At 42.4% G+C, this 22,402-nt stretch overlaps 2 protein-coding genes across 2 annotated transcripts; one reads left to right on the top strand and one right to left on the bottom strand.

The window, feature by feature from the left end:
- The first annotated feature begins 3,145 nt into the window (after window positions 1-3,145).
- usp44 (ubiquitin specific peptidase 44) lies at window positions 3,146-15,178 on the top strand. The gene is made up of 6 exons (XM_042225832.1): window positions 3,146-3,250; window positions 7,127-8,813; window positions 10,322-10,546; window positions 11,777-11,885; window positions 12,079-12,329; window positions 13,188-15,178. Exons 2-6 carry the CDS (start codon window positions 7,280-7,282, stop codon window positions 13,310-13,312), a joined length of 2,244 nt encoding a protein of 747 aa, XP_042081766.1. The 5' UTR covers window positions 3,146-3,250; window positions 7,127-7,279; the 3' UTR covers window positions 13,313-15,178.
- A 566-nt stretch (window positions 15,179-15,744) lies between these two features.
- Window positions 15,745-22,402, bottom strand: LOC102294382 (methionine aminopeptidase 2). Its single transcript, XM_014337454.2, has 11 exons — window positions 22,206-22,402; window positions 19,762-19,863; window positions 19,592-19,654; window positions 19,383-19,485; window positions 18,452-18,613; window positions 18,169-18,350; window positions 17,972-18,066; window positions 17,792-17,888; window positions 17,003-17,106; window positions 16,708-16,823; window positions 15,745-16,625 (listed from the first exon to the last, which is right to left on the bottom strand). Exons 1-11 carry the CDS (start codon window positions 22,360-22,362, stop codon window positions 16,373-16,375), a joined length of 1,434 nt encoding a protein of 477 aa, XP_014192940.1. The 5' UTR covers window positions 22,363-22,402; the 3' UTR covers window positions 15,745-16,372.

The raw sequence follows: 22,402 nt of genomic DNA, 5'->3' as shown, positions 1-22,402 counted from the left end.
TTTTAAGTAAATATAATATTTAAGTAAGTACATTTTATGTAAATGTCACCCTTCTTAACAGTTCTGTACACCATCACAGATTCAAGTCAAACAAGATGTGACTGAAGCACCAACATTCAGCTTTAATTAAAGGGATTTTACAACTACTTGGTAAGCTAACCATATGAATTTAATTCATATTCTATATATAAAATATTGGCTTCTCTTCACTGTGCCTACACGTAGTTTGATAAAGCCTTTTTTTTTTTCCTGTTTTAATGTCAAAATCCTGACTTTGACAAAACACCACTTGTTTCATCTCTGTTCCCACAAACGAGCCAGCAACTAGCCTCAGCTTACCCATCATACTTTCTTTTTCATGGCTCAGGGACATTGGGCCGTTTGTGATACTCCACCCTCAAAGGATGGAAATAATGCCACTCATGTTATAGCGGTGTCTCTAAAGAAAAGAAAAGAAGAGAGAGAGAGAATAAATATTGTACTGTACTAGTTTGGCAGTGATGTTTTTGGTGAGGCTCACTAGGACAATATCTGTATGTAAATGGTGCAACACTGCCCTCTAGTGGTACAAAACCTACCCCACTACAGTTTAATACCCATGCCTTACTAGTGAAATCTAAATTACTACATTTAATTAAGGATTGTCATTAAGTATATGTAGAGGTGGGTTCAAGTATTGTTAGCTCACAGACTCAAAGGTAAAGCTTTAATATTATCATGGGCATCCAGTCAGAATTTATAAAGAGATATCCTCTAATTCATGCTTTGATCATTAAATGTTTTCAGCTGCAGGTGTGATTGGACAGACAAGAAAAGGAGAAAAATGGCAAAGGGCTGCTTACTAATTGAGCTTCAAGACTAAAGTTAAGGTAGAGGACTCCATCTTAGCAAAACAATTTTATATACTATTTCTTAAGATATTAACCAATTGTACAGGGTTGTAGAAAAGTATCTTTATTGTGCAGTGTACTTCTTAGTTCACAATCTACTGTCTTGTTTTGTGGGGATATCTATTTTTGGTGTTAAAATCACCTCCCCCAAATAATTCTAGCAGAAGTTTAAGTAATTAGAATTCACATAATGTTGTTTAGATGTCCTGAAAAAGAAAATCATTGTTTATTTTGTTGGGGGAGGTGTAGCAGCTAACGAGGATAAAGTGTATGTGACTTATTTTAGTCAGTAAAATTATACATCAACACAAATGGTCTACACTTCGAAACCTGACCACGGGATTTTCCTTTTGAAATAGCGACATCTGCTGATTGGTTAGCGCTGAAGGAAATCCAAGGCCGTACATAGCGAAGCTCGTTCAGCCTTCCCAGGTTATCAATCCATTATCTGGATTTGCGTTTGCTATCAGTTCACGGAGTGAATGTCTGCGAATGCATCCAACTCATTTGTTCCACATTCTTCTCTTTCTAAATTATCTTCCTCCAACCTCTTCAATGCCAGGAAGGAAATCTATAGTGGCGAGCAGAGAGAAAAAAATAACCTCCCCTCAATATCATATAATCATATTATATCATATGATGTATTACTTGTGTTTATCAGACATAAAAAGAATCAAAGTAAAACTGTCTGATTAATTTTGATTAATATTAATGTTGATTAATACATTTTAATGACAGTTGAAAGTTTCAGAGCTCTAATGTAAAGTCGTCCCCTTTGTATCCCACACTGAAATTAAAACGTTTATTTCATCACTCTGTGCACTACATCACCATATTAGTGATTAGCGTTCATCTCTTGTCCTTTTACAACAGTGTTGCATTTTACTGTTATACTTTCTCTCAGTTCTTTATAGATTTTTAATCACCATTTGATAACCTTTCAGTTGCAGGTGTCATAGGGATAATTTCCTGTGGAAGAAAAGTCTTTTGATTTATGAAGCATCTCTTTTAGATTGTTTGTATTTAGATTGGGTGTTTGTTTATGTGCATATTTACTTTTTAATTTGGTTTTGCTACCCCAGACTTGGGTTATTCCAGGTACCCATCTGGGGCAGGCAGAGTATAAAAGGAAGCCAGATGCTTTTGGTGTATGTCGATGTTCATGAATGCCTGCTGCAAGTAAAAAAGACCCCAACTTGATGTATGAGTTTTATTCCAGCCTCCTGTCCTCCAGTCTGACACTGAACAACAAGAATTAGAACCACCTTTACCAGCAATAATAATGATTTTCTGTAAGACTTTATCAGTCTCTCATATTGTTGTGGTGGGATTATGGCCCACTTTTCTTTACAATGTTGTTTCAGTTTGTTGAGGATTTCAGGTATTTCTTTAGGTACAGCGCTCTTATAAGGTGCTACTACAGCACTTCAGTCAGGGTGAGGTTTGGGCTTTCACCGAGCAATTGTAGCACCTTGATTTCAAGATGCAAGAAAGTCATGTCTTTAAGAAACAGGAAATAAAAATCCAGCAAAGACCTGGTGCAGGACTTGAGAGATACACGGTGCCATTCAGTTGACCCATCTACTGTTCGCTGAAGCCTTAACAGAAATGGTCTCAGTGGAAAAATTGTTGTCAAGAAGTCATTCTTAAGGGAGGGAAGCAGGGAGAAAAAGGTGACTAATTGCAGAAAACTGGATTGAAAATCAGTGGCAACAGGTGGATCTGTGGATGGTTCAAATTGTCATCATATATAAAGGAGATCAAAAGACAAGTATGGCAATGAGTGTATGCTGTAAAATACCTGTAAAACATGATGATATACACCAGTTTTTGGCTAATTATGCAAAAAGAAAATGGTCAAGCACGAGGAATGGACTGAAAATCAGTGAAAAGCAGCCAATTTGCAAAGAAAATGCCTTCAGGGAGCATGGAGAACTGTTCCTCAAGACCACTTTAACAAATTAAAAATTACTGGCTGCTTGGCAAAATACAAAGATCTGAGCAGCTCAAGACTTTTGAACAGTACTGTAAATCTGACACAAGGCATCTTTTTTTAGATGACTGTTTGGTGCATGATCCCTGATGAAAAAAGGAATCAAATCAAATCAAACTAAAACAACTAAATATGCACATTTGTATTAAAATACTAAAACTTACCTCACAGTTTTATAACAATAAAGCTTCACTTTTAATATACGTACATCGTACATCATCATCGTCATGAAGAACAATAACAATAACAACAACAACAACAACGTCACGTCTCGCGGACGCGCTCGAGCCAACACCACGCGACAGTGACTGACAAGATGGCGATCATTTCAGGATCAGAGGAGTTACTGCGGTGAAGGAGAGGCTTGGTATGCTGTTTCCTTTCAGTAGCAACTAATTCTGAACATGTTTGTGACCGTGCGCCCGACGATGTGTGAATTCTGGCCGAGGCACACTTGGCAGGTCGGTTTTGAAGCCCTGTCCGATGCCGGCGAGCCGATCTCCGGCTGAACGCGTGAACTTGTTTCAGGATTGTCACCGCTAGCTTGTCAAGCTAATACTACCTAGCATGCTAGGCTAACGTTAGCGGCAAGGGCAGCTAGGGCTCACTAATCTTGAATAAATACAATAAAAATTAGACTCTTAGTTCAAACAAAATGTGTTCGCGTGTGTTGTAATTTTATTTTCATTCATTTGAGACGTTTATTTGTGAGACTTTGAAAGCGCTTTCGAGTTAGTTTTACACAATTCAGTATTTTGTAATCGCAACTCTTTACAGCTATTAATTACATGCTAGTGATAGCTGGCTAACTTTAGCTTTTTGGGAGAGACCCTCTGTGAAGTTGGGCTCCTCGGGCTGAACACTAACGCGTGCTGCGCTCGTGCAGTTTATTGAAATGCTACTCTGGCTGGTTGTGTTGTGTTATGGCTCTTTTACTCAGAGTTAGTGTGAGGCTGTGTGTCGGTAAGACCACGCACAGCCACAAGGACAAACCAAGCAAAGCAAAGCGCGCTAACTTGCTGGTAAAACTTCAGTGACATTAGAAACTCTGGGACAACCCCCGAGAGTCATCGCTTTATTTGCTCAATTAGAAGCCACTGATTTCTTAATGCTGAGCCAGGAGGGTTGCTGCTAAATCTCCGCGGTGATTACTTTAATGTGGATCATGCTTAACCAGCTTCTGGCTCTGACAGCGACGTGCCACGTTATTCTGGATGTTTGTGGCTCGTCCCGATGCCAGCCAAAGGCTCGGCGCGAAAGCATTTCAACATGTCTGGAGACCAGACAGGATATGTGCCCCGGCAGCTGTATTTATATCATCCATGGCAGCAATCTGATGAACACGTATTGAACACACACGCCCCCTCCTGCACTGGTAAACAGGGGGACTGAGTGCGTTGAGCCATGCTTGTTTTGCTTTGCTAAATTGGTGGTTTATGACTAACTAAACTATAACTAAACGTTAACAGAGTTAGAACCGATTTTCCCGCTATCCTGTCCTCTCCAGACATTTTTAGCATGGAAACAACCCTCTGCAGAAGTAGTCTTAAGGCCTGTACTATGGAAGTGGAATTTAAGCTTATCCTGATAACTTTAGGCTTAACCCTGGATTTTAAACATGACCGAGGCAGTTCACTTTCCTACCTGGATATATTTCCATGCTAACTTATGCTGCAAACGTAACTATTCCTTCTGCCAACAGACTGGGTGGCTGTGGCTCAGGAGTTAGAGCAGGTCATCTGCTAATTAGCAGTTTTGATCCCTGGCTGCAAAATGTTAACCCTGAGTTGCTGTCCGATGCATCTCCTTACATATGAATGAGGTGTGTGTGTGTGTGTGTGTGTGTGGATAGCAGATTAGATCAGATTATTGTATTTTTTTTTATTTCCCAGTTGATTGCAGATAAATAAATTACAAAAATTTTATTTTTCTATAAGCATTAATATATGTTGCTAAAACAGGACATCCATTTGTACTTGTTGACCTTATATCTAATTTGGATGTCAACTACGCCTATGTTTGTATTCTGTCTTTGTATTTACTCTCAGACTGTTGAACACCACTAAGGCTGCAGCTGAGAGAATAAAAACTAAAACTGTCTCTTAAACTCAAGTACTTGAACAATTCAGGGTTTAGTGTCTTGTTGTTGCATATAGATGTCTACATATAGACTAGAGTAGCTGGGAATTGATACACTGACCTTCTGATTAGTAAGTGGCCATTTTATCTTCTGAGCCACAGCTGCCAGCCCTGAAAACAGTGGAAACTGATAACAGAATCATTCCCTGAGCATGTTGAACTTGCTCTATAGTACACTGCCCTGTACCCATACAGTGTGCCCATAGTGCACCACTTTGTAAGCTCAGACCCCCTCTTTTTTTCCCCCCCCCCTCAATGATCTTGTTCCCTTGACATCAGTTGGGGGGGGTCAGCCCACTCAAGGATCCCCAAATTCTTAGCAGCTCTGTGGGATTTGAAAAGAAGCCAGAAGAGGTTCTGTGAAGAGTGATTGGTATGTTTTTAGCTGAACCTAGAGCTTCTCAGCATACTGGTTGCTCAGCTATATAAACAATTCGATTTCAATTCAAGTTTCTTTATGCTACAGTCACCTCAAGGCGTTTTATCATTTAAGATGGAGACCCTTCAGTTTATGGGAGAAAACCACAACAGGCAACAGGAGGAAACCTCTGGCAGAACCAGGATGTCTTGTGAACAGTTGGTGGTGCCAATCTGAAACTAATTTTAACATCTTTCAGGTTAAAATTTTCTTAAAGCCCAGCTGCTGCTAACTAGCTATCTGTAGTGTCTCCCTTCTCTTGGCTGAGCAACAGGTTTCAACTTCATTGCAGCTGGAGTTGATTGTTCAACTCCTCCATTTTGGACTGCAGCTGCAGTTGGTAGTTGGGACCAGTTTAGCTTGACTCTGCAGCAGGTAGACAGCTTGTTCCTGTGTCCCTATGCTGTACAGAGCTAAAGAAGAACTACTGTTGTCAGTTGCTGTGCAAGATGTTGGAATTAGTGTTCATCTGCAACCAGCTGATTGTTCTGCTTGGTTATTGATTTGTCAAAAAGTATTTACAATACTGTATTGCAGAGGAGACATTTGGAAACGGTTATTTTTTGTTGCTTCATTTTCTGAACACTTAAATCACCAAGATAAGAATCTATGGTTTGAGAAGGAATTAGACCCTTTTAAGTTATCCAAGTCCTTTGATTTGAGGCTTTAGAAAATCTAGCCTATGATGTGGAACTTTAACCGATTTCCCACAGATTTAAACTGCTTTTTTCTACAGCCTCGGTAAGCTCGTCAACCCCAGTGTGAAAGCGACCCTCTTTCCGTAGAGTTGTGTTTATTCGCCAGTTATTTTACTACTGGTCCCTGTTGAGGTTGAGAAATGTTTGAGTCCGCATGCCACCTGGCAGTTTGCCTCAGTTTACTCTGCGTAGATACAACCTCACAAAGCAGTCGATGGAAATCAGATGCAATAATAATTTCTGGTTTCATGTGTTTCCTGTAAAGAGAAGAGGATGAAGGTATACATTTAAAAATATATGTTGTTGTTTTTTTGGGGGGTGGGTGGGTTGGTAATTCATCTGGTTTTAATCTTAAATGAAAAAAGCAGATGTCTGCGTGTAGTGGGACATTTAAGTGAAAAGTGTTTAGTGTTTGTTTTGCGTAGATGTTTGCGGCATTGTGGTGGGCGCACTGCAGTCTGTAGTTTTGTGTCAAAACCATACATCCAATCACAACAATAGCGATATCGGGTGAAAGGGGACAAAATGTTGATGTTCTGATGCATAAATTGTGCACGGGAATGAAAGGTCCAGGCATGAAGCAGTTGGAGCAGTTTGGGGTTTTCCCCCCCCTCCCCAATAGTGAGCGATGTAATCCTGCTGTTGCTGTCAGGTTGAAGGGGAAAGCTCAACTAGTCAACAAACCTAAAATGGGACTTAGCAATTAAACCATAGAAGTTATTAAACTCCATCAGTCATAAGTTGTTGGGTTTTTTTAAACTACAGTCTAGTTACGCATTCAGTTTTATTGAAAAAGAATGAACAGTATATTGTTTGTTGTTAGCCTCTTTTTCATCTGTATTATGTTTAAAAATCCCGTCTAAAAGGATGTGTTTTTAAACGAAGGAATAATGGTGTTAAACAATAATGCTCTAACATGAACGCCTGTGGCCTGTACACAGGTAAACTTATCAAAGTTCTCACCTAACCTTTTCTCTTCCCTCTCTAGACAACACCACCATGCCCTGGGAGGGTCTCACTTCTCAGTTCGCCATGGTTACCATGGTGATATGAAGCCAGCGTGAAGCGCTGACAAACAAAGACTTGCACGCCAAAAGGTCAGTTTGACTGACACAGCCAACTTGGCGGGCAGGCTTGTGTAATGGACAGGTGTAAGCATGTGGGGCGGCTGCGGCTGGCCCCAGACCACTCCATTCTTAACCCCCAGAAGTGGCACTGCGTTGACTGCAACACCACCGAGTCCATATGGGGCTGCCTCGGCTGTGCCCACGTGGCGTGTGGCCGCTACATCGAGGAGCATGCTCTGCAGCACTTCCAGCAGCAGGGCCACCCACTGGCGATGGAGGTTAACGAACTTTATGTTTTTTGTTATTTGTGTGACGACTATGTTCTGAATGATAACGCCACCGGAGACCTCAAGTTGCTTCGCAGTACACTCAGCGCCATCCAGAGCCAGCGTTATGAGGTCACCACCCGCAGCGGGCGCACTCTGCGCTCCGCTAGCGCCAGCGTGGATGTCCTCATGCCATCCGGCGTTCGTGAGTTGCAGTTGAGGGACGAGGACCGAATGTTTACCGCTCTTTGGCACCGCCGCAGAGCACTTATGGGACGCATCTTTCGCCTTTGGTTTGGCCTGACTGAATGTGGAAAAAGGAGAGCAGAGGAAGAGAGGAGGAGGGAGGAGGAGGAGGAGCAAAGAAGGGAGGCCAGGGAGAGGAGGCGAGCTCTCAAGAGGCAGCTACAGGAGGAGCTGGAGAACGCTCCTCTCAGGAAGAGTCGTCGCCTGCGTCAGAAAAGCCAGAGAGTTGGGGATCTGACGACCACAATGCTGACTTCTCGCAGGGCACGCAACAAGACGAAAACTCCAGCGCCCCCATCCCTGAAACGCAGGCAACGAACCCGAAGCCCCGCCACTGTAACCCCCAAGAAAGCTGGACAAAAAAAAAAGGTCCAACCAACCCCCAAAGCACGCAGCCATTCTTCAACTACCAAATCTAAGCCCAAAGCCGCTTCAGCAACCCTGCATACTGCCCAAACCCCTGTCTGCCGCAAGCAAGGCACCAAACAGGACGGCTCGCCCTTCAAGCGGCGTCCTACCGTTACTCCTGGAGTGACGGGATTAAGAAATTTGGGAAACACTTGTTATATGAACTCCATCCTGCAGGTGCTGAGTCACCTGCATGTTTTCAGGGAGTGCTTCCTGCGTCTGGATTTAACACAGGCGCTGGAGCTACTGGCATCTGCCGTCCATGGCCAACTGGTGGAGAAGGCCTCATCGCAGCCCCCCCTGATCCAAAGGAAGGGACTCCAGACCAGCTCGGGCTCTGGGGTGGGGCTGAGCGGCGGGGCGTCACGAGGCCGCAGCATGGAGTTGATACAACCCAAAGAGCCCAGCTCGAAGCACATCTCACTGTGCCATGAGTTGCACACCTTGTTCCAGGTCATGTGGTCTGGCAAGTGGGCGCTGGTATCGCCTTTTGCCATGCTGCACTCAGTGTGGCAGCTGATCCCGGCGTTCAGGGGTTACGCTCAGCAGGACGCTCAGGAGTTCTTGTGCGAGCTGCTGGATAAAGTGCAGCATGAGCTGGAGAGCACGGGCAAGCACACAACCAGTGCTGGGGTCCCACAGACGCAGAAGCGGCTCATCAAGCAGGTGCTCAGCGTGGTCAACACCACGCGCACATGTACCCACTCACACACACACCTACACACACACACACATACACACACACACACACACACACACACACACACACACACACACACACACACACTCTTACATACATTATAAAAGCTCTGATGTGTGTGTGTGTCGTACCGTGCTCCACTAAAGACGTTTCAGCCAGGACAAAAGGAAAATCACTGACTATTTAGTAGTTTTTCAAAAAGTATAAATTAATGTTACTAAATAGACATTTTTATTTATTAAGACAGTCTTTACTGGTTTAAAATGAATGTTTGGGGTTGGCTGAACATGTTAGCACAGTTTGTCCACATATCGTTAAGTCTATTGTGCTAATCAGAGGCTGTGACCTTCAGAGGAGCATATAAAGGCATGAAAATCTCAGATTGGCTCTCATACTGTGTTTGCATTGATTTGAATTTATCAGTCATCACTGGCTTTGATTCATCCTGTATTCATAATAATCAGAATAAACAGTTCAAACTAAAGAGAGGTGGTTAAACTGTAAGCAGGGAGTATTTATTTTTGGTCTGATTTCAATTCATGTCTAAACTAATTCTCACTTAGAATTATTTAGGTAAAAATGATCAACTGTTTACACACCAGTATAGTACAGCGCCCCCACCTGGCCCATGCACCGGGAATTCTTCTTGAGTTATTTATTAATTTTATAGACAAAAGCTTCAACTGTTAACTACTATATTTCTGCGGATTCTGGTAACATTAAAAAACTGCTATAAAAGGAAGAGCCAAGCACACTATTTAAATTTTATCTGTTAAGCTGATATCCATCTACCTATGTAAGTTATCAAGGTAGTTAATTAATTATTGCTTATACCAGGTGGTCTTAAATCTGTGTCTTATAACTTTTCATTGTCTCACCTTCAATAAAAGGGAGGGAAGGAATATAGGAAAATATTCTGACTTGTCGACATGATGCTAAACAGCTGCACCCCTTAAAGGTGGATGAGGATGTAGGAAATGGAGAGAGTTGGCTTGAGGAAGAGATTAGTCTCTGCTTGTAGAGGCTGAGCACACACGGTGACACCTGCTGCTGCTGCTGAATAGGTCGCTCTGTCTTTGCAATCAAATGTCTTGGCCATATAACAAACTCAGACTGGCTTCCACCCCTCCACTCACAAAGGAAGTGTGTGTGTGTGTGTGTGTGTGTGTGTATATATATATACACACACACACACACACACACACACACACACACACACACACACACACACATAGGGCTGTTTTAATTTTATGTGTTTTATTTATTTATTTTGCTGTTTTCTGTTATTCTATTGTTTTAACTTATTTTCTGTACAGCACTTTGTTCCTGTGCTGGGTATTTTAAAGTGCTTTATAAATAAAATTGGATTGGATTGGAAAGTGGGTCAGTGGATGTTGTGAAAAGCCCCACATTTGTATTTAATTTCTATGTATTCCCAGTCACATGTAGAAATAGAGATATTCCTTCTGACGTCTCCTCTGTTGTTTGCTTATTTCTTACTCTTTCTCACCTTTCCATGCAGGTGACGTGCCTGGCCTGCGACCATCGCTCCAACACTGTGGAGCCTTTCTGGGATCTGTCGCTGGAGTTCCCGGAGCGATATCACAGTAATAGCCGGGAGTCGGCCGCTCAGGCTTCGTGCCATTTGACGGAAATGCTAGCCAAGTTTACAGAGACCGAAGCTCTGGAGGGAAACATCTACGCCTGTGACCAGTGTAACTGTGAGTGAGACGAGCCACACAGTTTTTTTTACTTTAATCTCAAGATATTTACAGTTTTCACCTATAAAACATGCTGAAAAAAGAGGGGATACAAACTAAACGATAACTAAGCCTGTAAAAGTATCACTCAGTAACTAAAACGTGCTTTATGGTAGAACTAAGTTTGTGGTATAACATTGTTAATGAAAACTGAAGGATCCCTCTCGGACTCACAAGACGAGACAGATGAAAAACAGCTGTGTCCAAACTCACAGAGGGAAGATGTTTTTGGACATTTGATCAACCTAAAGACAGAGAAATTCAAGAGGGAATAAAAAAAAAATAAAAAAACAAACCTAAAAGGACAGATCGGTGGCTGGATAAGTAGAAGAAAGGCACTCCATGGCCAGGCGCCTATATAATCTATGGACCAGATGTAAAGTAAAAACTTGGGTCACAACCTTAATTTCTATGAAAGCCTGAACATTTAAAACTACTGAAAGTGGTCCCTGTTACCACAGTGTGTGCTTGTTGTACTGTAAAAGTATTATTTTTCTATTGTTTTTCTATTGTTCCCACTTCCTTTTCCCTGTGATATGCTCCCTTCTAAAATTAAAAAAGTCCAACAACCACCGATAGCAACCAAATTGCACCTTTTAGTCACATCTGTGACACTGAAACAACAAATGGAAGCATTTTGGTGACTATAAAACATGTTACCAGCGTTTCATTACGTTGATGCCGTGCTTTTCGCTGCCGTGCGGTGTAAGTGCCGTGCAGCACTCACACCGCTTAGCTGAAATCCAAGCAAACTTCCAATTCCCTACTATCACAGTGAGGGTAAGATGGGTAAAATGATTGGCTGCAGTCTTGACTGACTCAAATGTTGAAAGCCTTTAAGTGCCTGTCGTGAAAACAAAACAGGACATGGTGGGGACATTCCGGTTTGTAGGCAGCAGCTAATAAAAAATAAACATACCCAACAACGGTATCCAGGAAATCAAGGACATGTTTTCACACTTCTAAATGAAAGCATTTAGAAGTGTGGTTCCTTCAGGACTAAACTAACACAAATACCTGCACTGCTTCTCAGATCTACCCTAAAATGTTCATGTAAAATGGCGCCTTTATCGCTCTGCAGCAGTTTACATAATCACAGGGTCACGTGACCGCTTTAAAGCTGCGTCGACACTCGCAAAAAGTGATCTTTGTGCTGTGTGTCAGCTCTTTCCTCTCTCCATGTGTGTGCAGCTGCCAGAAGACGGGCCTCATCTAAGCCAGTCATTCTGACCGAAGCACAGAAGCAGCTGATGGTCCATAAACTGCCTCAGGTCCTAAGGCTGCACCTCAAACGCTTCAGGTGAGGAGACGTTAACGCCTGTGGAGTTGATTGGATTAATATAACCGTGTCTTAAGTGTTAACTCAAATTTTCACTTTATTATACATAGATGTGACTTCTAGAGACGAGACTCTAGTAAGAACACTAATAACCTTCAGCTGTTCTTAGAAGATCACCTCTCAGCTTTTTCTCTGCCTTCTGATTGGTCCTCAGGTGGTCTGGGAGGAACCACCGGGAAAAGATTGGAGTCCACGTCAGCTTCGACCAGCTCCTCAACATGGAGCCCTACTGCTGCCGAGAGCCCTCACCCAAAGCCATGCCCTACTCCAGTCCCAGCAGCCCCAGTGCCGCTGGCTCGCCCCGCTCAAAGCACTTCCTTTACGAGCTCTCGGCCGTGGTGATGCATCATGGGAAGGGCTTTGGCTCTGGCCACTACACTTCCTACTGCTACAACACAGAAGGAGGTGAGTCATTTTCTTTACTTCTTTCTCTGTGTTTGGGTTTAAGCAGGGAAGTGTACACAGCAGTGAATGCCCCGGTCACAGGAGGATTAATGCTGTGGGAACTGTTCCCTTCATCCTCTCAAAATGTCCACATTAAAGTCCAGAGGTTCCTCTGCCACAGTGAAATGCCACTGAAAGGATTCTCATGAGATCCATGCTCAGGATGAATTTTATCTTGTCAGAACGAAACGCAGCGTCATCGTCGCCGAAAGAGTCAAACTAACGCCTCATATTCCTGCAGAAATGATGACGTTCCCTCCTCGGCCCTCTCAGCTGTATTTGCAGGTTATTAATAGGACACGAGGAAGCTTTCAGGATTATTGGTCCAATTTTACCACCTGATTCATTCACTGCTGCATGTGAATAAGGTTAAATGTAGTTTAGTTTCTTTCCTGCTGATATTTATATACATGAACTTCTGTGTACGCTGAGATTATGGTTAGGCTAAGTTAATCTTTGTTTTCAGTAACTGGCACAAGGCTTTTTGCTAAATTAAACTTGAGGTATTTTATTTTATTAAACTTAAAATTAGATTTTAAGTTTTTAAGATATTACCAGGTTGTGTTGATCTTAATTTTCCCAACATCTTGTCATGTTGAGTATTCAGGATGTGATTTTGATACCAGTTCTACAGAGTAAAAAACAAATATGTGCTCCATGGGATTAAAAGTAGAATTTGAGTGCTTTTCCAGTTGTTTAGCCAGTGTCCAAGTATGTGGCTCTGTGGGAGCGGGATTTCAAAAACCAACCCCAGTAAACAAACGTGTTGTTCCAAACACATCTGCTCATCTGGGTAACTCGTCCCTCCTCTTCCTCCAGGCTTCTGGGTTCACTGTAATGACTCTAAGCTGAACGTGTGCTCGGTGGATGAGGTCTGCCGCGCTCAGGCCTACATCCTCTTCTACACGCAGCGAGTATCTCAGGACAGAGACCGGCCGCTATAGGACTACACCCCTCTGTGAACCCCGCTGCCACCTCCCCAGCAGCCCGACTACTCAGCGAGGTGACATCAGCACAGCCCCACCTATCGGTCTTTCTCTTCCCTCTTTCTTTGGGCATTTTGTATCTGGGAGGTTGGGTCTTTTTAGTCTATTTTTCTATTAAAAAAACAAAACAAAACAAAAAGGAGGTGAGAGAGAAAGGACTCGTTTGTAAAGTTGGGTTCTGCTTTGTGAACTTGTTGTATATTGTGTTTATATGTAGGTATTTTTCTTTTTAAAGATTATGTTTGTGATTCATGTACAGTTGTATTTTATAAAGAAGAGAGCGTCAGCCAAGGTGTCTGTCAAGCAGCCAGTAGACTTTGGTCAGGCATGACTGCATACTCTACAGGTATGTCTGCTTACCTGTGCGCGAGGCTTGTTGATTGTAAATGCTGTGTTTTGGGGTTTTTGTTTGTTTGTTTTGTTTTATAAATCAGCTGAAATGTTTCTCAGTCACTTTAGATAGTCAACACAGAACTGGATGTAGGGTTATAAACTGTCATTCACTCAGTAGAAATGGCCTCCGTGTGTCTGAGACAGGTAAACATTTTCACAGGCGTTCATCCCGATTCCTTGCCAAAAAATGCACTAATGTGTATAGTACAGGTTTTTAGTGTTGGTTGTTTAAAAATCTGTACACGAGCAATGTTTTTCACTCTGAGGCAGACCTCAAGCCAAAGTATTTGCGGGAAGTATTTGGAAAGCCCTGCTTCTCCTAAACGGTTCAGTATTTTATGGAGTTTTTAATGACAGCTACGAATGAGTGTGACAGGGCCACATTAAGAAGAAGGTTAGATTTAGAAAATAATTTGGAGTGTTGAAATATTATTCTAGAAATATAGTTAGAATTTTGAGAATAATTTTGCAATACAAAAACATTTGAGAATAAAGTCTACATTTTGAAAAACATTGGAATAGTTACAAGAATAAAGTTGGATTTGAGAATAATGTCAGAATATGATTAAAGTAACTTAAAAAAATTAAATACCAATCTGAGAATAAAGTCTGTATTCTTTTGAAAGAAAGTCAACATTTTGAGGAAATTAGTCCAAATTATGAGACTAAAGTCAAAACACTATTACTGAGACTACAAAAGAAAGCATTTCTCTTTTAGTACACAAGTTTTGTGATATTAAAGGTGAGGACTATCTTTTCAGGGGGAAAAAATGCAAGTAAAATTGAATGAGGCCTACAGCTGTGTTCTACTCGAGAGCTTTATTTTCAGCATGCTAAGTTGTAAATCTACATTTTCTTACTTAATGTGGTTTTTGGTTTAATATTTATTTTTATTTGGCTCAGTGCTGCCCCCTGTCTGCCTCAGAATGTAACTGCATAACCGTAAACCATCCCTGACTAGGCAGATAACTGCTGTACTTGAAAAGTGCCCTTTAACAAAATAATCTATTTTTATAGTTCATATCAATTCAGCAAAGTGGGAGTCCCACACAGACCAGCATTTAGATTATGAATGTACTTTTTATACAATTCTTCTCAGAGATTTTACAAAGGAGGCCATCGACTGTTTTAAACGCTTTATACAACCACTTTGTTCCGATTGTTGAAAACCACCAGCAGTTAACAGATTTCACTGTTCAATTATCTTCCCTCTGAGCAGAGGGGAGTCGAAGCACACTTTGTGTGGGTTTTTTTTTTTTCCCTCTGTCCGCAGTTCTGTTATTTGTTGGCATTTTGGTTACTGCTCCATGGATGCGCCGTGTGTAAATTGATGGAAGTTATACTATGCAAATTATTACCTCAATTTTTTGTTTTTTCTAGAAAAAAAAATTACCTCAATAAATGAGAATATTTTTTCATTTTTCTACAAAAGATGCCCGTCTGTGCTTCGTTATTTACCTTCAATCTACAATGCATGAAAATTCCCCTTATTGAAGGGTATTAGAAGTTTTATTGCCAGTAACAGTCTCCAGTCTTCATGCTAAGCTTAAATAAGCCATGTTAACCTTTCTAAGTGGTAGCACCCTACTTACAGGTATAAAACCATTTACCATTTTTATAAAATTAACCGCTGATTAATCAATAAGGTTTAATACCTAATTTCACTAAACCAAGTCTAAAATAAGCATGGCTGAGAAGGTAGCCTAACTTTACCTGATTTTTTTTTTTTTTTTAATGTTAACCACCGTGTGATAGAGTAACGCTATTACCAGTTACTCCTAAGGACACCCCAACATCCCATGAAGTTATGTTTCCCCATCTTGTCTGAGCAAAATAAAGATTTGGGTTTGCAGAACTTTTGGGGGCTTCCTCTGTTGTAGGAACAAAATTAAGAAAATGCTCTGTTTAGGTTTCTTGCACAAAGTCATCAGTAGGGAGCCCACAAATGAGCAAAATTATTTAGTTAATTTTCTTTCTTATAAAAGCATTATCAGGGAGAGTTTGAAAATGAAGCATTTTAATCTGGAACAGAGTGGCAGCAGCCATTTCAAAGATACTTTACAAATACCAAAGAACCGATAAGCGGAGGGCCATAGTGCAGAGTTCCCTCCTGTTGCAACAGAAGCCAAACATAGAGCTGCAGGTTACCGGTGTCTGTATGAATATCTAACTACAAGACCACCTCTTCCCCGAGCTTTTAAATGTTAGGAACAGTCTGCAAAGACTTTGGGCCATGCCAGCATGCAGGCCTGACCACTTCTTTAAGCCATCAGTGGCCTTGGTGCTTCATTTTAACAGAGCACCAAAGCACCGGAGGCTCAAAGTGGAGAGAAACTCTTTGAAAACTGGGGTTGCACTAAATTCAGCAGCAGCTTAAATGTAATATTTTGCAATATGATAGTCCTGATGGAAACTGGAAAAAAACAAAAAGCTCTATCCAAGAGAAAGGTGTGGGCTTGTTTCTTTAGTTGTGGTTGATGGCGGAGCGCTCAGACAGCTGCTTCTCCTTCCCTGAAAGCTGTGCACTGTCAGCGTCTGGCATCCTTCACTTCATCCCCGAGTTCTCCAACAGGTGCTGTGTGGTAGTGAGGGGGCGGGGTCTGGTGGTGCTGGAAGGTAGGGGTGTCAGTAGTCGTCCCCCCGGCTCACCACCTCCTTGCAGGTGGGCCTGAGCAGGATGGTGTGCTCGAACTGAGCGGTGTAGCAGCCCTTGGTGTCGCAGAGCGGGGGGTAGGGGTCCACGATGCCGAGGTCGCACAGGTTCTTCAGGGCCATCAGGTACTTGCTCTCGCCTAGGCGGTCCAGCCAGCGCCGGCAGAACGCCAACGTGCCGAAGTTCTCGTTGATCACGTTCAGCAAGTGCTTTGCTCGCGGCAGCCTGGAGAAGAAAAGGAGTCAGTGAGTTACTGCTAACTAATACGCTCCCTGTCCAGGCGAGCTAAATAAACACAGGCTCTCACCTGATAGGGACGTGGCCGACGTCAAAGTTTTTCATGTAGTGCGAGCACTCCATGTCGTCGTGGACCACGCCTTTACCCGTGCTGCCGAACGTCTCGATGGCGTACACCTCGCCCTCCTGTAGAGCGACACCCGAGTCAACGAAAATAAAATCGTCAGAAGTGAAGCTGAAGGTGCTCTTCAGCTTCTTTTTACAGCGTTTAGTTTTTTTTTACTTTTTAGAAATTCTGATATTGCGTTAGAATCACGTGCAGTGAGTAAGTTGATCAAAATGTGAGCAAACCAGGAAGTACTCGCCTCCATTCTCGTCGCTTCTCCTCCTTTAACGATGGGCACAGTCTTTCCAGCGTGTATCCTGTACTGACCGATGGAATGACCGTTCAGGTTTCGGATGGGCTTCACTGCAACACAGGGAAAAAAAAAGACGAAATGTAAGTTTTTCCCAGTTTTAAAGTGAAAATATTCAGTTTGTGTACACACCAGCACACAAATATCAGCAGAGGAGAGACTCCGTTGTAGATTTATATCTTAGAATAATGCCCTGAATCTAATTTTTCATGATCGGCATATTCAAAATTTTTGGTTCAATGTCCTTTTTGATGCAACTCTCCACCTTTATCCAGACTTGAGACGCCTTGTGGACACGCCAGTTGTTGTTTTAATAAAATAAGAGTAATTTGTTTAACTCGCTTGCTGACTAGTTGCACACGTCTTTAGTAAGCACTGGGAAATATTTGAAGCTCTTCATGTCAGTTTTTTACAGGAGCTACGCAGAGTTTAAAATTATGTCTGAGCTCTGATTTTGCTGCATTTAGAGTAAAAGGATCACAGAGGGAAAAATACGTGAAGCTCTGTCATGCGAGAACGACCTCAGATCATTTACATGTTGCAGATTTTTGCTCTTTTCTTTATTTTTTTGCTTAAAAAAACAAAACAAACAAAAAATAATTCAGATGAAACAGAAATGCACGAGTCTGTGAACATTACCACACGAGTCATGGTGCACGTGAGGGTGGATTTTCACGGATAGCATAAACTACTGTTTTCTATAAAGTTGAGTATCCTGTAATGACAGTGTAATCTCACCCTGGTATGTTTTGCCATCAAGCTCGACCTCGTAGGACTCCATCACCTCTTGGATTGCCTCTCCGACATCACACAGGCGCACATCGATGCCGGCGTTCTTCAGAGGAGAACAAACATGTTTCAGCTGCAGGATCCACAAACACACACCAACTAAAAACGAGGCGTCCGTTCAGGTCTTACTTTGATTCCGGTATTGGTGGCGTCTTTCACGGCCTCCAAAAGCTTGTCGTACTTTGGGTTAAACGTGACGGTGAAGGCACAGTCAATGATTCTCCCTGCGGGCAGACACCGGAAGAAAGAAGCACACCGGTCAGCATCCAGTGGCTGATGTATTTTTAAACAGCAGTAAAAGAAGCAGAAAGGTTCAGTCGGCGTACCGTTGATGTGAGTGCCAAAGTCGATCTTGCAGACGTCGTCGTACTGCAGGACAGTGGTGTCTCCAGCGTTGGGAGTGTAGTGAGCAGCACAGTGGTTCAGGGAGCAGCCGGTGGGGAAGGCCAGGCCGGCGTTCAGCCCGTTCTCCTTTATCAGCTTACGAGAGCAGTCCTCCAACCGCTCGCTAATCAAAACAGAGAAGGGCATCAGCAGGAAATCCAAATCTTCTGATCTAATTCCAAAACAGCCGCCTCTACGAGCGACAGAAGATAAAAGCAGCCTCACCAGATTTCAATCATGGTCATGCCAGGTTTCAGGAAGCTGCGGACATGCTTCCGGACCTGCCTGTGCGCCTCGGCCGCCTGCCTGAAGTCGTTCCACATCTCCTCGTTAGCTTTATCCAGCACCCGCTTCTCCTCGTTGGTCATGCGTGACACGGCGCTGCGACTGGGAGGTGAAACAAAAACAGCAGCGCAGCACGTTCAAGCATCAAATTTGAATTCAGTTACAGTTTCTAAAGCTAATAAAAACATCTGGAGACCACATTCTTCATGAATATGCACCTGCTGAAACTACTTAGTTGAATGTTTTTGTCTTTACTGGAAAATACAGAGTCTCTCCTCTGTTAAAGACAGAGATGAGTAATTTTTCAGATCACAAGATTAAAAAGTGTTTCCCAGAAAGAGGAAATAAAGACTGCGATATAAACACTGCACAGTGTGGTCCACAGCTTGCTGCAGGAGCCTCACATGTAAAACCTCTGATGTAATTCAGCCAGAAAACACGGGAACAAGAAGGGAAGGCAATGGAAGTAAAGATAGATTAAATGAAACCTGCACACCTCAGGCACACACACAGAGGACACCACTAAAGAAGTCCTTCCATGCTAACTATTGTTACTGTTAGTACCACTGAGTGATACTAACAAAAAGAGAATAAGTTAAGATTTTGAAATATTATTCCAGAAATGTAGTTAGAATTTTGAGAATAATTTTGCAATATTATTTCAGGAATAAAATCAAAAATATGCATTGCAGGGAAATCCACGTCTATTCCAAGAGTAAGTTCAATTCCCAAAATTAACTCAGAAGTTTTAGAAAAAAGTCAAAATATTATTTTGAAAAAACCCACCTGGCATTTTAAAAGCTAAAGAGATTTAAAAGAGAAGTAGAACTTAAGTCGCAAGTGTATGTGTGTGTGTGTATGCTCGTCTTACCCATCCTGAACGACAGGGTATTCACATTCCTGTCCAATGGGGAAAACTCCGCTTGGGTAGAGCTCACAGATGGACACAGATGGAGGATCAGTCTGACATTTGGCTGTCAAAACACAACAAAGACTCACCAACAGATGTCTTACAGAAACACCTGGCTCCGGTATAAAACACACCGAGTCTGCTTTTCCACTAAAATATCATTAACTCACTTCCTTTCTTCTTCTTTTTCTTCTTCTTCTTCTTTCCTGCAGAGTTCTCTCCATCGTCTCCGTCTGTGTAAGTTAAGACTTTTTTAAAAAAACAGCTACTAAATCCAATGTTTACATTTGACCCGTCCACACCACCGCAGGTTAAAGTGTTGATGTTTGACTTCAGTCACCTTCCTCGCCCTCCTCTTCCTTCTCTTTGTCCTCTATCGCCTGCTTCTCCAGCTGTTTGGTCACCTCGGCCACTCCGTCCGCCTCCACCTCTGCCTCAGTGCCTGTAAACAGATGCCAGTGACCCAGAAATGAATCGTTACTCACTACTTTTAAAATATACACCTTTAATGGCCTGATAGGGAAGCAATATCAGGGTTAAAACAAAATAAGATGTGAAGGTCTGAGCCACGCTCTCCTGAAATCTCAACACTATAATCCACAAATGAGGAACATCCTTCAAGAGATTCAAGATTCTTTATTCGTCACATGCATAGTTATACAAGTATAACACGCAGTGAAATGTAACCTGACACGCTCCTCGACTTGTGCAAAAGGGGGGGGGGGAGAGGAAGAACATTATATATTATATACATTAGGCGAATGTGCAGTAGTAGCATTGTATGCAGCAAGCAGGTGAATTCTGTACATTAAGTGAATTAAATAAGAATAGACAATCTGAACATTTTCCTGCAGTGTTTGATGGATTAAAGCTTACATTACTATAAAGTAAACAACTAATAAAAACAAAAGTAACATTTCAATTTAACTCTCTAAAACACCTTTGGTAATGAGGCAGACCTTAAGGTGTACACTAAGTAATGTGACCACACACCTGAGCTCTCAACTTAGCCCAGCTTAATCCTGCTTTAACACAGTTTTCCCTGTTTGATGAACCTCTACAAAACTGGCTTTTATTAATAGAATTGTTAAATGTTCTGACAGGACCTGTGCCCCTCTTTTCACCTGGGCAAAGATCACGGCATACACACAAAAAAACGAGGGCAATATTAAACCGCTGAAGGGCATGCTGGGTAATGACAGCGTGAAGGTCTGTTTGTGCTCACCACAGCTCTGCACCATTTACACCAGCAGCACTAAGGGCGCATCACTCGCTGATACAGGAGCCAGCGACTTTTCATTGACACTATGCCACAAATAACCCATCAGCCAGGATTCTCCATGACATCACGGCCAATTAGAAAAGGAGGAAGAGCTTAATGACGCCAGACGGTAGCCAGAGGTGTATGGATCAGTGTTACAGAGCTCAAAAATTGAGTGAACAGAGTCTTGCTATCAGTTTGGCTACTGCTGGTCTTGTTGGTTAGCATAAATATTTCTTGGCTTCCAAAGCAACTGCGTAAATTTGCAAGGGGGCGGGGGGCTTCATGCTGCATTCAGAGTTAGTGAAGACAGATACAAGAGCAGAGATGGCCTCAGAGAGGAGACGTGTCTGCTGGTATTCAAATAAAACAAGGCTTGTTTTACTTCATTACTGCCTCAGCTGAGTCTGTGCTGGACCTTCTATGTGGGCGGGGCTCAGTCAGCTCTACCCACACAGTTAAAGATAACCAGGTGAAGAAGAATAAGTACTGTTGTGTTATTGTCCTACTTGAAGGCAGTGTGTTTTTTGTTTCTTTTCTTTTTTCTCTTAAATAAGAAAAACAGATCAGACACAAAGAAAACTGACACCACTGCCCATTTCCATTTCCCATAAACTTAAAATATGGCTTTTAAATAAATGTCTTCAATTACACAGTGTATAAAAGCTGTATTTTATTTTGTAATGTTCTGAATGTTATTAACTATCTAATAAGTAAGAAAAATATTTTTAACTGCGGCTAATTTTCAAAATAAACCTTCCTCTGTTCTTTTCTTACATAATAAGTCTGGCAAAGAGAGAATTACGAAACAGGAGAGCTTGGCTGAAGCTCGGCGGGGGGAGGGCGGCAGCAGCAGGGAGGACAGCTCCTGGAAGGACCATCTTCCACCCTAAAGCTGCCCTTCCACGACAGAGGGCACGTTTCCCGTGGGGAGCTCCGCTTAAAGCCCGGTGTCCTCGCTGAGGCCCAAGAGGCACAGCGGTAGCCCAATCTGCACTGATCTGCGCCCGCATGTCCAACGAGTAGGACGTGGAGAAGCTGAAACCACTCAACTGCACTGCTTCCGGTGTAAATTTCAGAATAAAGCTAACAATGACCGCGGTTTCTGTCACAATGCCTCTATTATGGAAACCAAGAGATGTAAACTAACACTGTCTAAATAATATAGTTAATTCTTTCTATCTTATTCCTAAATCTCATATAAATGACGCATTACAGCTCTTGTAATGCATGGCTCAAGATCTCTTCCTATATGTCAACACATTATCTCACATACTTTATCATGGAAATCAGCATCACAACTTAAATAAAAATTTTCCTAGCAAAAAACAAATCACAACAACTTCATTTAGCTTTGAAACAATACACGTTGGTGCAATTTAAATATTACATTTATAATTAAAACTTTAACGGTCGATTTTATTTTGAAGCCGTATGCATACATTTCCGGTTTGGTCGCGGCTAACTCGTCCGTTTAACTAACGTTAGCCTGTTAGCACGAGACTTCACCTGTCGTGGCTCACCTGTCGCCGCAGACTTGTTCTTCTTCTTCTTTTTTCTCTTCTTTTTCGAGGTTTCCTCCGCTGGATCGGCCTCCTCTCGGTCCTCCGCTTCTCCGTTCAGCTCCCGGTTCAGGACCGCTTTCTGCTCTGCTACCCGCTCCGCTATTACGTCCGCCATGATCGCAGGCGCTGCTGGAAGAGGAAGCACTAGGGGTTGT

The sequence above is a fragment of the Haplochromis burtoni genome, unplaced genomic scaffold, assembly GCF_018398535.1.
Source record: "Haplochromis burtoni strain Fernald_Lab_line unplaced genomic scaffold, NCSU_Asbu1 Contig_184, whole genome shotgun sequence".
NCBI lineage: Eukaryota > Metazoa > Chordata > Actinopteri > Cichliformes > Cichlidae > Haplochromis > Haplochromis burtoni.
Note: the sequence above shows the minus strand (reverse complement) of the source record. Positions and strands in the feature narration are given on the sequence as shown.